We start from the raw sequence: 15,319 nt of genomic DNA, 5'->3' as shown, positions 1-15,319 counted from the left end.
GTAACTGATTTTTAAACGTAAGGTGGTAAGGTTTTCTGATGCGTGTGAATCAGTGTTAATTGACAAAAAAAAGTCAGTGTAGGCAGCCCGCATACCATTTACGCTCCATTCGAAGCAAATTTAAATTTCTGGCTAAGTGCCAGGCTCAGAGCAAATTAATTAGGTACTAAGCAGTATTTTTTGAGTATGTATTCGGAATTATTTCACGCGTGTCGTGGTCATAAAAATATTAATCGCCTGAATGGTAGACTTCCCTCACCAAAAGTTTCTTTTCGGGCTAGTTGTCGTGGATTCATCGTACGTTGTTTTTAATGGGATGGAATCTCTTGAACAGATCTCTAGTACAGATGAGATAAGGCCGGGATAAAACATTACATAATAAGTGGAAAAACTCATTATTTTTTATATAGACTCACGATTAGTACTTCTAATGTGGGAATAAGTAATTTTCTCGGAGTGAAATTCTTTAAGTTAAGTCTTCGGACACCCTTGTGGATGCCGTGTGTAATGACCGTCCTGTGAAACACTGACGTGATAGCGAACTGACTTTCTGTAATAAATAACCGAGACGTGAGGTTTGCTCTGTCAATCTCCCACTGGTGATAAAAGTTATCGCTACTTGGGTATTCAGTCAAATGAGCTAATACGCGAGGCTTCGTCGTAGAGCACACTCTCAGTGTCATATCGGAATTGAACTTGAGGTCATACCATTTTTAACCATTATGACAATGGTAATCAACCTCACAATTCTATCTTATATCGGTCTATTGGACTAAACTGTTTAATTTAAAATGATGATGGTTGTTCTTTCGTGGTACTTTGTTACAGGGTAAACTGTACGAATTTCAAGGTTTAATGGCCCCAGTTTTCACTCCCTTCTCGAAAGAAGATTATTCACTAAACTTGGGCGTGATACCGGCTTATGCGAAGTACCTAGCTGAAAATGGCATTAAGGGAATTCTCGGTAAGTCAACGCCCACGAAAGTGCATGAAATTCTTCATAGCTACCCCTATGAAAAAATTGTATAAACCTGTATAAAATTTGTATACATTTTTATACAATTGTAATGATAATGTATAAGAATGTATACAAATTTTATATAGGTATATACAATTTTTTCATAGGGGAATGGTGTGATTTTCCAATTTTTCCTGTTGCAGTTTTTTATTCCCAATTTTCTTGCTAAGATTTAATTACAGCTGCACAATCATGTTCATGAAAATCTCTGGTGAACGTTGCATAGAATTTATCTGGCGTCTGGAATTAAAATTACAATGTAGGAGGTATCATATATTTTGTATCTATGGCTCACATCAGATTTCTAATCACATGCTCATATTATATTTGTTTTTCATATCATTCATCACTATATGGCCATAGGTGGATCTAGGGGGGGGAGGGGGCACGGGGGCCCGTGCCCCTCCAGATCCTTAAAAAATATGTAAGATTTTTGACGTCCCACGGTCCCATTGTAATTGCACTCGTTTTGTATTACGAGATATCCTTGTGTCCCTCCCCCCCCCCAGAAAGAAATCCTGGATCCGCCCCTGACTATGGCCATTTGATAAGTGTATATGTGTTGTAGTTATTTTCAAAAGAAATGCAGTGAACTTAGCATTGCTCTGTTGGTTCATTTAAATTGAGGAATAATGGAACAGTGCTTTATAACTATAAAAGAATAATCTTAGGAGCTTGCTTTCATAGCCTACCATTTTTTCCTTGGAGTGGCGTGTGGCATTTAGTGACCACCCTATAATAGCACACAGCTTTTTGCAAGAAACTTGGCCCTTGGTAAAAGAAATGGTGACAGCAGGTTATTGAAGGAGGTGGTCCGTCAAAAGAATAGGACTTCATAGATACGCTGAGGAGATGGTAAGAGAAGCGTGGGACGAGTTGGAAGCTGGAGTGAAAGTGGGAGGAATGATGTTAAAATCTGTAAGGTTTGCGGATGATCAGGCGCTGATAAGCTAGTCAGCGAGGGGACTAGTGGATGCGTGAGACGAGCAGTGTGAGGAGTACGGGATGAGGATGAATCACAAGAAGACTAAGGTTATTCGGTTTTGTAAAGTATCGCAAAGGAGGAATGTGAGACTCGAGATAAAAGTAGGTGGGGAAAAACTTGAGTAGGTAGAGCAATTCAACTACTTGGGCAGCACATTAGAGGAAAACGGACACAGTAGCAAGGACATCAGGAAGCGAATTGCACTAGCAAAAGAGGCATTCATGAACATGAAGACATTCTGAGAGGATCGTTATGCAAGAGTTTAAAGAAAAGGTTAGCGAAGAGTTTGATCTGGAGACTAGCTCTCTACAGTGTGGAAACATGGACACTTTAGAAGGAGTGTGAGAGAAGACTGGAGGCATTCGAGATGTGCGTGTGGAGAAGAATGGAGAAGGTGAAGTGGACAGAGAGGAGGTGTAGCGATGAAGTGCAGGATATGGTGAGTGAGGAGAGGCAGCTTCTGGATTAGATACGAAGGAGACAGAAGGTTTGGATGGAGCGAGTTCTTAGTGGGGAGGGGATGTTGAAAACTGTGTTGGAGGGTAGAATGGTAGGTAAATGAGGGAGGGGAAGGGAGAGAATAGGATTTTTAGATAATTTGAAAGGGAGTACGCCTTACAGTGAATTGAAGTAGGCAGTGCAGGAAGTAAAGGTAGACCTTGGTAGAATGCTATAATAATGAAGTTGTTTCTAGGTGTAAGACTCAACATTTGCTACCAAAAGGAAATATGTCCACATGGTGTTATTAGCATGACAACGCCTTTAATATTGTGTACTCGAGGACTAGTTCCCTTTTTGCTACAAACAGCTGCCTGCTAGCCATGGCAGACACTTGAACTATCATCCATTTCACCTGACTTGCATCCTGTAACCCTTGTATTCCTATCCATGACACCTATTCTACATCTATATCTACACAATACCCTGTGAGCCACCTCTAGGGTGTTTGGCAGGGGGCGACCAATCATCAGCATGCAGCATGCATTTGGACTCCCACATGCACACCACACCGTCCAAAAAACGTCCCTAACGTATACTAACAAACTATACTTCTATATGCTGTTAGAAATAATAATTGAATTAAGAAACATAAAACTTTTTCATCTGAGAAGCACCACATGGCGCAGTGTAACATGAACATTGCTGGTGTGGCAATGGATTATTGCAGAATAAGGAATGCAGAAGACTCGATCTGGGCTCCTACCAAAAAAAGCCTATTCATCGTTACTTCCAATTAACATAAAAAAATGGACAATCATCAATAAAGTGAAGATATGTATATGTACCAAATTAAAAATGAACTTTTGGAATCTGATTATGTCATGGCGAAGGACAACAGCATCCAAAGAATAAGAAAACTGGAATTATGTAGTAAAAACAATGTTTTTCATCATTCAGATAAATTTTTACAAAATAATTTTTTGTATATTGATTGCTCTCCATGGAATGTCCTAAAACATTCTTGTTTACAGCAGAAAAAAACATATCCTCAATACAAAAAATCTCTAGCCAACTCTTTAAATATTTTACTTACTTCATTAGCATATACATGTTCCAAATGCCCAATCTAATGAAACAAAAATATTTTTTTTTAATTATAAAAGTGGTGAATATGAGTTTACAAGGTTTTTTCCCTCTTATAAAGTCAGAAAAATTGGACATGATGCCTTTCTGCAGTTAGCTGGTTGTATATTCTGTTTTTTGTTGCCATTATTTTAAGCTGTTTACAGTTCTGTTTGAAGTCTAGGTGGACTTTCAAAGGTATCAGGCATTCAGTTTTAAAAAAATACAGTACACTTCCGATTATCCAGGCTAATGATGGGGAGAGATGGCACCATAGATTAGAAAACATGGATAATAAAAGCATGTATAAAAAAAGGAAAAGAAAATGAAGTAGAAGTGGAGAAGAAGAAGAAATGGGAAAAAGGAAAAAATTGGAGGAAGATGAAAGAAAGATGAGAAAAGTAAGAAGGTAAGAAATACACAGAGAAAGGAGGAAAGAAAAATTAAATGAGAATTGGGGAGTAAACAGATAGATGAAAGTAGGGAGGTGGTAGGAGAAGTGAGATGCATAAAATGCTGTAGGGATCCAAGAATAGGCTTGTAAGCATTTGGATTCTTTATGACGTTGTTGAGCCAGATTTTTAATTCAAGAGGTGCATGCTGCGGAAGGGGGCAATGCAGAGAAGGCAATAGATGCCGCAGAAACTAACAGAAAATTTGAAAATAATTTCATTGTATGTTATGTGTAACAGCATTTTTTTATGAATGAAGAGATGAAGAGAAGAGAAGGAAAACCAGAAACTAAAGCTGCTAGATTACTGTGAAACAGGATTTGCTGCCATGTTGTTTTAAGCGATGAAAAAGATGGAGAAATTAGATGGGTATAATAATATAGTATTTCTTTAGCAACTCAGTTATTTTGTGTGTTCTATTGCCATAAAATATTATACAGTAACAAAGTATAAAACTGAAGAGGAGATAAATGTATAAATGATGATTAAGGTTGGCTATATATTAGTTCTTGGAGAATATTGGATTCTCTCAGCAGACCATGATTTTCCAAGGTATTTGATGATTGTGAAAAAGTGGATCCAATCTTTCGAGCTAATTCTGGTAGGCAAGGAATCAAGATATGAATGATAAGAATAGGAACAGCAAGAGGTATAGCCGGATAGAAAAAGGGTAATATGTATATCTATGTATCAAGATTTCAAATATTGTGAGATTGGAGTTGCATACTTTGTATCGTCAAGACCCTCTTCTTATGTATCCTTTTTCATTCTCTTCTCTTCTTTATTTACTCATCATTTTGAACCATATTCTGACTAAGCACATGTATTAACTGGAATTCATGAGACTGATCAATCCAGCAATAGTTTTTTGTACTTCACTCTTTGTTCCTATATTATATGTGGGTTGCATGGTGAACAAGTTTTAAACAAATATTTTTATTTTTAATTAGTGAATGGTACCAGTGGTGAGGGCATGTCTATGAATGTTGAGGAGAGGCAAAAGGTAACAGAGGCATGGAAAGAGGCTGCATCAAGTACACACCATAATATTATGGTTCAAGTTGGTGGGGCTCCTCTTCCTGATGTTCTGAAACTGGTCAGTCATGATTAGACAGTTTAATTTGTAGGGGATGATTTATGTACTATCTTCTCAAAATAGTTCTATTTCTTCCGTTGTGTAGCTTGTAGGTTCTATCCTAATCCTTGTCTCAATGTTATAGGCTGAACATGCTGACAGATGTGGGGTTGATAGTCTACTCTGTCTTCCTGATTTATTCAACAAACCGAGTAGTGTGAAGGAACTGTTGGAATATTTGCAACTTGTCAGTAATGCTGCTCCTAAGACTCCAATTTTATACTACCATATCCCTGCATTCACTGGAGTAAATGGTAAAATTATTTGGGTATAGCTACCTTGCATGTGTATCTTTAACTTAAGTGTGGGGAAGTTGAAGTACCTATTACATATGTATTTCCTTATGGTATTACTCATTATATGATTCTACTGAGAATTTTGCGCATAAGTTATGGAATAGTATGCAAGGCAACCACATGAAATGTAAGTTTACCAGGTTATTTTAATCAATGAATCATCTACTTTTGCTTTTCAATACCAAACTTGAGGATCATGAATGAAGTTTATGAAATTGGGAAGGATCAGGATGTCACGTCATAAGTTCATTTGCCTTCATAACTTACTCTTTTTAATGTGGTTTGTAGGTTTCTTTTTATGTTTAAGTTAGACACATTAATTATGTACTCCCATGGTTTTGCTTTTGTTCTTCCAGTCATTTTTTAGTCCTTTCTAATAGTATAAATACAATAGAAATTTAAAAACTCTTTGGATTATTGAGTTGTGAAAAATTTTGCTTTAAGAATTTGCAATGAGGGTGGAAAATGGAGTTGAGGAGAGGCAAATGCTTGTGACACTGGCTCACTGTCAGGACAGAAATGATATGTAACTACTGATTTGCCATAATCACTAGAAAACTAAATAATGGGAATTGAGTTCAACAGATTCATGCTTCAATTGGTGGAAGTTAGACATATATTTAAATAAATAAAAGATCGTAGCACTTTTCCTCAAAAATTTTTAATGCGTACAATGTGTTTCGGTTCACTGAGCCATCATCTGGTACAGGACACTTCAAAACATTTGAAAATCCCTTTTATACCCTTGAGAAAGGAGGGGGAGGTAGGGGAGGATTTGACATCTTTGAGGAAGGGGGTGGGAACGGGCGTACAGAGTAGAGACAGTGGGAAAAGATACAACTACGGGGATGTGGAGAACCCACATTAATGAGTCTATCAATGGTAGGTTAAATGTTGAAAGTTACTTTCAATTAGAAATTGAAAATAAATTCAATTTTTTTCCTAGATTTTTTGAGAAATACAGTACTTTTTCCTGATTTTTGGCATACGTCCAACTACATGAAATTAGGTTTTATTTTTATATTTTAGCTCTTTAATTTGTACTAAGGTTTCAAAAATCTAAAGCATTGCTTCCTTTACAGTGCTGATTACTGAATTGTTCTCAGAAGCGCATAGGAGTAATATGGTACCAAGATTTGCTGGTGCAAAGTTTACCTACACTAATCTTGAAGATGGAGCCACTAGTTTACGTGTTGGCAGTGAATTAAGTGGCCATTCTCCTTACAGTGTGTTTCTAGGGAGTGATGAGGTGTGTGTTGATTATTTTATATAGTCTCTCTCTTATGCTTGTCCATAGAAATAAATTGGTTAATACAGCATACTCCTGATTATCCGGGCTTATAATGGGGAGAGGTGGCATGAATAATAGGATTAAATATCATGTAATTTCCATAATTTTTGTAAATGAAAAAAAATAATTTTTACTCTTGCATATTGTTCGTTATTTTAGGTTGCTATGTTGAATCATTCACAGCTATGTATCTTTTCCTGATCTGATCTTTTTAGCATTGATAGTGTGATTGTACTTGTATTCCTACTGCTCCATGTAGCTGGTTTCCGAAAACTGCACACCCATGTCTGTGAGAACACAGATTCAGAAAATTGATTTGCGCAAGTTCATCAAAACCACTGCGCAACGTTGGAAACTACGCTGTCAGGCACCACGCCGCGTAGTCGTGCCTCGTGCAAGTTGCCCGGTATGCAACTGCTGCATCACGTGGTTCCGTGATCCCTGATCCCAATCACACACCGTGATGTTTACATAACTTTTGTATGAAGATTTTCACAGCGTCTTTTATCAATGTTGGTGGTTGCTTTCGGAAATGCTGCTTAGGTAACATTATCTGCTCGACGCTTCACTCCTAGTGGGAGCATTTTCAAGAGAATGGGAGGGAAACCATTCTCGTCCCGATCTTGTATAGGTTTCGTTAACCCATTGTTGACCTGATTTGAATTTTCACAGAAGGTGATGGCCGTTGGTCATTAGATTGGGCCAGGAACCCTCTCCATATTATGCGGCTGAGGTTAAGTCCATCCTCACTATCGAAATTGTTTGGCCTTCTCGCTATCTCGATGCATTCACGTATAAAACATAGATGATATTCTTCCATCTTCGCCAATACCCATGTAGTGTTAAACATTATTTTATGCCCAGGGCTGGAGGCGTAATGTTCAGCAACCGCTGATGCATCCCACTGATGTAGTTTCAATGCTCTTTCATGCTCTATAAGCCTTTGGGAGATAGAACGCTTGCTCGGTCCCACGTAGCTTCTGCTGCAGCAGCGGGGAACCTCATACACTCCCATGGATTGAAGGGGAAGATGGCTATCCGTCGTTGAAGGTAGGATATATTTTTAATTTTCTTCACCGTGCAGAAGCGAGTCTTGATGTTGCCTTTTTTAAGGATTCTATCGGTGACTCCGGAAATGTATGGAAGTTTAGCGTATGCTAATGGCTTCTTCCCCTTATGGTCGTCAACTTGAAGCGGGTGTCTTTCCTTCATCACTCTTTTTATGAAAGTGACACTCTAACCATTACCTTTCAGTGCCCACATAAGGTGTCGTATTTCACTTCGGATATTCTCTGCATCACACACGATTTTGCTCATATGTACTGTTATTCCTTGTACCCTTGCATTAAAATGCAAGTATCCTGGTGCTTTTGTATTCGATTTATTTTTATAAAGATCGCGGAAATTTTTGAAGAAGTGTAAAGCTCATGCACGGATAAGCCGCAACACCAATGAACCACAGCCGGATAAGCGGGAGTCTGCTGTAATTGAATATAATTGTGTCAACTCTAGGATTTTTGTATACATTTTACTATTTCAGACTATGCTGGGTGCATTTGCATTAGGATTTAATTCTGCTATCGGCACAACATTCAACATCCTACCTGAATTAGGAAAATGCATCCTATCTTCTTCAACTAAGAATAATTTTGTTCAAGGTCAAGAACATCAGTGGAGACTCACTCAAGCAGTGAGAGCTATCACTAAGCATGGTATGTCAGCTGTTTTCCTCTTTTCTATTTGGATTGGTTTTGTTTACTGTTGATTATATTAAATTTTAGTTTAGCTATTGATTTTGCATATCACATGTACAATTTCCCTCCAAAAAATTTTCTTAGGTATGATTTGTTGAAGTATCATATCAATATAAATTTGAATTCAGGTTTCTCAGGTTTTTCACTTGGTCAAGTCTTAATTCCAGAAAAGAAACTCGACTAGCTTGTGCCATAACCTAATATGGATGACCTCCAATTGAGAATGAATTTGGAGGAGTGGGGCTCAAATACCACTCAAGGCATAGGCATGTTTAGGGGAGGGGCACGGGGGCATGCCATGCCCCCCCCCCCCCCCCCTCCTGCAGACGCTTAAGAAATAGGCAAGATTTTTAATACTGTTATCATTACGTTGGTTTGGTTTAGTGTATAACGGAGCCTCGGTCATTTGATTTCATATTAATAACTTTCATATTAAAATGAAGAGAAAATATTTTGTACAGTTCATATGTTGTTTTTAATCTCAAATATGAGAATACCATTTGGCTGTGCCCCCCAGAAAAGAATTCTGGATCTACCCCTGACTCAAGGCAAACAAATTTTCCTCTGTAGGCCAAGTATTGACCTTAGAAACCATCATTCTTACATTATCCTTTGGAACATAGGGGCATGGGAACACGTACTCCCCCAAATGAAAATAAACAATATTATTGGTACAAATATTAATGAATTTTATATTTCTATATAAAAGTTATAAATATGTAATTTAAATCTTAGAGTATTTTCCTAGAGCAATTGTTGCATGTAGTTTTTAATCCCAAATATGAGATAACCATTTGCCCGTCAGACCCTGGTGCCCCTCCCCAGAAAAAATACTTTATCCACCCCGCTTATTCGATCCTTGCTTAGGAAAACACAAAGTCCTATTTCAATTCAAATTTGGAACTCAAAAAATGGAACAATTCTAAATATTTGTTCTTGATGAACAGTCAGGGCATATTATATATATATTACATATTTTCCATATTATTTCCTCTCTCCTTCAGCCCAAGCTTGAACAATAATGATGGAGGTGTATACTATTTCTATGTTTTGCTTTGGCACCTGGGAAATTAATATGTATTTGTCCTAGAAGTTTTTCCATATTCACTGCTGCCAATTTGGAAGTCCTTTTCCTATTGCTCTAAATTGCATATATGATTCAAATCTGCGGTTCTTCAATTTACCTCAATATTTTTTTATTGCGATTCTAATTAAAATTAATTTTGCGAAGAAAATCATTATTCTTAAGTAATTTTTTCCATCCTAGGAAAGGAAAATCCCATATTTCCATGATTTAAATGCTTCCTTCTACACCATTTAATTAGTCATTACTGTAGTATAGTTACAAATTTTTTCAGAAATTAGTTTCTTTTTTTGTGCACTGAAGGGAAATGGGTACCAACAATGAAAGCAGCCATGAATCTCCGTACAAAAATCAATGTCGGTCCTCCAAGGCCTCCATTAAAATGCATAACCCTGGCCCAAGAGGATGAAATGAAGTTGGAGTTAGCAAGAATCCTTTCGGATTGATGAGGTATGTTTCATGTGTTATCGTATTTTATATTCTCCCTTCTTTTTTGAAGCCAAACGTATTTGTGTTATTATTGTATTACATATTTGTGCAAGAATTTCAAAATTGAATTAAAAAGTATTCTAGTATAAATAAGCAGAAAAATAGGAAATTTGCTGAAGAAAAAACCATGGCAATTTGAAATGCTGGAATAGAACAAGACTATGTCAAATGATCTGGTCTGCACAAGTCATCATTTTAGGCAGAGGTGACTCACAGAGAAAATTCTCCTTTTCCTTTATTTCTGCCGTAAAAACCTGATGTAGGCATTTTTTTCCTTTATTTCCATCGACTAGTTGTCAGGAGGATTAGCACCTGAGATGCTGAAGTTTCTAGATATTGTACTATGTGCAGTCAATTTGAAAGTGATTATTTATGTTTGAGCCAAACCTGCAATGGTCAAATTACTGCCCCATCTTCTTAATCTATTTTGATTCATTGTTGTGTGACTTCCATGGAATCAATTGGAAAATATGCCTTCATTGGATTATTTATGCCAGAAGTTGAGGAATAGCAGAATGTTCATTGCGGGTTGCCTGCTACCCACAATAACACCTTGTGTGGGCTCATCATCTAATCATATGGGTGTGTTATGATGCTAGGCAATTTTGTGGGTATATTCAGATCAACTGACTCCAATTTCAGTTTAGTCAGATCATGGCAAATTTCATCTTTTGGTTTGTGTGTGCTCCGATGAATCTGGCCACACACAAAACGACTTATTCCATGCAATCCATTGGATATTATTCTTGCATTGACATTGCTGTTGAAATTTCCGATGTTGGTAAGATGATGAAAAACCACGGTAGGGCTCTTCATGATCTTTTGTGCTTCTTAACCCTTTTGCACCGAATGTCGGGTGGAGCTCACGAGCAGAATTCATATGCAGATGACCCAATGTTGGGTAATGCTGTCGTGGATTTTTCAACGCAAGCATCCAGATGTTCATTACAACTGACACGGGAGAGGGGAAGTGACCGCTGAGGTAGCAATTGCCAGTTGCCCTCAGGCCCTGCCTGAGATCCAGCTTAGCGAGACCCGAGGGCCATTCCTCAGCTATTAAGCCCGACCCTCCCATTCATTTATGGTCACCCATTATGAAGTGGTTATACTGTCAATGGTTTTTGCAATGATACATTTTGTTGCATACCACAATTTTTGACACTTTAAAATGAATTTTTTGTTTTATTCTATGATTAAGCAATTTTAAAAGAAATTTTTGTTTTACAAATAACAGATTTGTGGAGTAAGCAATTTTTAAACCAAATTTTAGCATTAAAAATAACGGACTTCAGGACTTGTAGTCGTAGTACCTTGTGTTCACTAACTTTGTTGTTATCAATGCTAGAAATCCATCTAAAATTCCACAATGCTTAAAAAAATGTTAGTAATTCTTATAGAAGCATAAATTATTGAAAATCATAGGCAATATTTTATTTAAAAAAAAACACTCGTAACACAATAAGTTGACTTAGGCTAATATAGGGTTAGAGGGTCTAGTCCAATGGCCGGTGTAAGGGGTGAGCGCGCGTTGAGTGCGGTTCCAAATCAGAGGGAAGAGAATATCTGCGGTAAGTCCACCCAAAAAAAGAGCTTGCACAGAGAGGTTTAAAATATTCTTCTGATACACGTAGCACGGAAAACATTTTCCTCTCATGGATGCTGGTAGGAAATGGCTAAATGAAGAAAAGTATACGTACATAGTGAAAGTCAATTTTTTTATTTAACATAATAAATGCTGAAATAATACAGTAAAAAAATTTGGTCAACAATGAAATAAATAACTTGATACATTTGTATAAAAAATTTGTTAGGCATCTCACTTGAAAACATTAACTGTTTTCTTGGAAAATCTCTGGTGAACTAGTGGGAGCAACTTGTAATAAAAGCTGGATAGCTCTAGTAATAGGCCCTGAAACAAACAAGAAATAGGCTCATTACTAAAATAACTTATTTAATCAAAATAGACAAATGCTTCAAACAAATCACAAAATCTTCTTCTTTATGGCAACCCATGACTAGTGTTTAATGTGTACCTTATTGAATTGAATCACTCTAAAATGTCATCAACCTTTATTTTTATTTTATTTCTGATAAGGACAATCAAGAAGACACAATAAACTAACACTGCAATACTGATATTAATTTTTTTCTGAGATATAATAAATTTATACAATTACTATTTTATCATAGATGAACTAATCACTAATTGGATAAGGTAGGCTAAAATGCCAAAAACTCCTCACATTGTGTCTTTTATTTTAGCAGTACCAATTGCTGTGACTTATCATCGCATCATGCAAAGTCAATAACAAGCATTTATGGGATATGTAGTTTACAGGAAAAATCTGAAGAAAACATCATGATATAATGAGGAAAAGTATGGCCTATGATATGATGATAATGACAATAAGATTCCTATTCTAATTTCATGAATTGTCAAATAAAAAACTATTCTTCAATCGGTTATCATCAGCCATATTAATTTCTCATCCCTTACCTAAGGAAGTTAGTCCTGTTGCTGAGGCAGAAAAATATATTAAAGAGGTTTATTTTTATTGTAAACAAGAAAGAGGACTTCGATAGGTGTCACCATTATACCTAAAATATTATTCCAGAGAAGTGCCTAAAATACTATGAAAAGCACTGACACACTTGTGATTTGTTTGTTACTTTGAACTTAAAAGAGGAAATGTATATATCATTAAATAAAAGATATATTATTTTGTATCAAAACCGTGATATCTTTAATGAAACCCTACACGAAGAACATTCCCCGCTCAAATTTTTCTTTGCAGAATTTCTCCAAGAAGATTTCTCTCATTCAAGAAATAATTCCTCTCTCTTTTTGAGAGGATTTTAGTATTTTTTTTAATGCTTAATTTGAAACTTTCCTTTTGCTTAAACATTACCAAGATACATAGTATGCAAAAGGAAATGAGTGATGAGTCTTCACTCATCAACATTGCAGACATTTTTGAAAACCGATTAAAATGCGACCGAAGCGGCAACAGAAATTAACCTTCTGTGGGATAGAATTGGGCCTCCTCAATGCATTCCCCTGGAAAGAGACTATGAATGAGGGAGTCAAGGACTAATATGTCAATTCTTGCTAGTTTGTGACGTCGTTGCCTTCAAAAGGAAGCCAGGCGAGCTACGTGATACATGCAGTGGGCGTTTCCAGTCTATCTCCACTTGTTTGAGGGAGCTAATGATATGCTTGTTTCTTAGAAATTTGTGCTGTTTCGGCAATGTTGAATATTAGTACAGTCTAGTTGTAACTAGAAAACTTAGTGACAATCAAATAGAGATGAAAAAACAGAGCGTTTGGTCTCATTCTTTTTTAAATCTCATGCATGATATCCTATTGCCAAAGCTATCGAGACATCTTCATTCAAAGGCATTCACATAGCATTTGTCCTCCAGAAACAGGGAATTGAAGCAGGTAGGCCGCAAAAGGTCAGTTGGTGAGATGGAGTCGCGATGAAGCACGCTTCGATTGCTCTCATGTAACTTGATATTTTCCTTCGATGACAATGATTTATGGTCTGCGAGATCTCGGAAATAAAAAAAAAACATTAGAGGCACAGGCTGATGGAGGACCAGGGGTGGTTTTCTGAAATCTGCGCCATAGTTACTCTTGAGGTGGTTATTATCCTAAGATGTTGAGATTCCCCCGATGATTGTTCAATCTGTTGGGAGGAGCTGCCCTATGTGCCTATCATAATTTGCCTTTTTTAAATTCTGCTGCATAACCCCTATGAGAGATTTTAAACAAAATGGTTCATAAGTAGGACAAGCATTGTAGTTCGATGGCACATGTGAAGAGAGGATCAGAACTCTCTCCACTTTCTTTATGTGACACTGCATTCACTGAAGCATTAATTTAAAATTTTGGACCTACATCCGATGTCTTCAGCAAATTTGGGTCCGAAGTATTCAGTGAGAAGCAATATCTGCTGTAATTTGGATCCGAGGTATCCGATTCCGATCATCCCTAGTATCAAATATTCAATATTCTACCGAGAATCACCATACTTACCTCATTGGTGACAACTTATGACTGCTTCTCTGTATGCAAGATTCTCTTATTACACCTTGCAGCTTAATGATTAAAATGACACACACAATTTAAACAGACCAGATCCCAAAAAAAAGGCATTACAAACACCTTTTGTCACATAAGCATGCCTAAATTACTTAAATACCTGGTCCTGTCCTGGTCCAAAGTTCTATTTAATAGTCTATTTTTTCTATGATTCTGTTGCAAAAAGTAGCACTAATGACCAAAATACTATGTACCTATAGGTATGTTCTGTTACTTTCAAGCATTTTCAAAGTGTAATTGGTATTTTTAATGTAAATATTTATAAAAAAGACAGTCATACTTACTCATCCATTTCAATTCCACTTTGTAATACACAAAAGGCACATAGACTGTTAGTCCCAAAATAATGAATCCAATAGCATAGAGGAATTCTGGTCTTGGGTCAGCTGCCACAGGAGCAATTATCAAGTAAATCGATGACAGTAGAACTATGATTGGCAGTATGATAGGAACCTGTAGCCAAAGAAACTCATTGATAGAAACTGCGCATTTAAGTAGGTATGCATGCATTACTGGTACATGTATACTGATATTCATTTTTACCTTGTAAGGTCTTGGAAGTGATCTTTTGGTCCACCTCATGACTAGTAAAGCTACCATGGCTAAACCATAGAATATCCATGCAGTAAAACTGAAGAAATCAATCAGGGCTATAATATCTCCGGAGAGCATCATGAAGAAACCCAAAGTTGCCTATTTACAGGAGAATAAAATGAGAAAAATTATTTATAATAATTAACATGTGTCTTGTGTGTATCAACATAACTCATAATCACAAATACACAATAGCAAGATGTAAGCAGTGAACAAATGACCAGTCATTCTATTGTCATATTTAATACAGCACACAGGTTTAAAATTCTCAGGATCCAACTTTTAAGTCCCAATGGCCATCTAACAGTGAAAGAGGGGAGCCAAGTTGTCCGTATGTTTGGGGCCCAGTCAAGAGAGTTTCAGGGATTCATGGAAAGGAGAATGAAAGGTAACAATCATGTCAACTGATGTAGTCCAGTAGTTGGATAGACACTTACTTCAATTGATATAGTCAGCACTGAATGTCGTCGAACTTCACTCAGGATTTAAACCCTAAATACATGGAGTTATCATCACTCCAAATTGGAGTAAACATTTGTATTTCACAAACCAT

General features: G+C 36.8%; 2 protein-coding genes across 7 annotated transcripts in view; one reads left to right on the top strand and one right to left on the bottom strand.

The window, feature by feature from the left end:
* The first annotated feature begins 295 nt into the window (after nt 1-295).
* LOC124155514 (N-acetylneuraminate lyase B-like) lies at nt 296-12,800 on the top strand. 3 transcript variants are annotated; one of them, XM_046529401.1, is made up of 8 exons: nt 296-731; nt 829-964; nt 4,969-5,114; nt 5,239-5,407; nt 6,532-6,698; nt 8,281-8,452; nt 9,882-10,028; nt 12,330-12,800. In XM_046529401.1, exons 1-7 carry the CDS (start codon nt 723-725, stop codon nt 10,022-10,024), a joined length of 942 nt encoding a protein of 313 aa, XP_046385357.1. In that variant the 5' UTR covers nt 296-722; the 3' UTR covers nt 10,025-10,028; nt 12,330-12,800. The 3 variants fall into 3 exon arrangements, with proteins under 3 accessions (XP_046385357.1, XP_046385356.1, XP_046385355.1); XM_046529400.1 differs by having other exon boundaries at nt 823-964; nt 12,333-12,800; XM_046529399.1 differs by having other exon boundaries at nt 823-964.
* LOC124155513 (b(0,+)-type amino acid transporter 1-like) overlaps nt 11,762-15,319 on the bottom strand; it is a 72,970-nt gene continuing 69,412 nt past the window's right edge. For all 4 annotated transcript variants that reach the window (XM_046529394.1, XM_046529395.1, XM_046529397.1 and 1 more), the window contains exons 10-12: nt 14,716-14,865; nt 14,457-14,625; nt 11,762-11,976 (exon numbers count right to left, since the gene is read on the bottom strand). In XM_046529394.1, the coding sequence (XP_046385350.1) occupies nt 11,897-11,976; nt 14,457-14,625; nt 14,716-14,865 (399 nt within the window). In that variant the 3' untranslated portion in view covers nt 11,762-11,896. The remainder of the gene's footprint in view (nt 11,977-14,456; nt 14,626-14,715; nt 14,866-15,319) is intronic.

Source organism: Ischnura elegans, chromosome 3 (genome assembly GCF_921293095.1).
Source record: "Ischnura elegans chromosome 3, ioIscEleg1.1, whole genome shotgun sequence".
NCBI lineage: Eukaryota > Metazoa > Arthropoda > Insecta > Odonata > Coenagrionidae > Ischnura > Ischnura elegans.
This window is presented reverse-complemented; position numbering and strand designations above follow the sequence as displayed.

Coding starts and splice junctions, on each gene's coding strand:
- LOC124155514 (XM_046529400.1), top strand. Junction 5,408..6,531: donor TGCATTCACTGGAGTAAATG/GTAAAATTATTT, acceptor CTTCCTTTACAG/TGCTGATTACTGAATTGTTC. Junction 8,453..9,881: donor GAGAGCTATCACTAAGCATG/GTATGTCAGCTG, acceptor TGTGCACTGAAG/GGAAATGGGTACCAACAATG.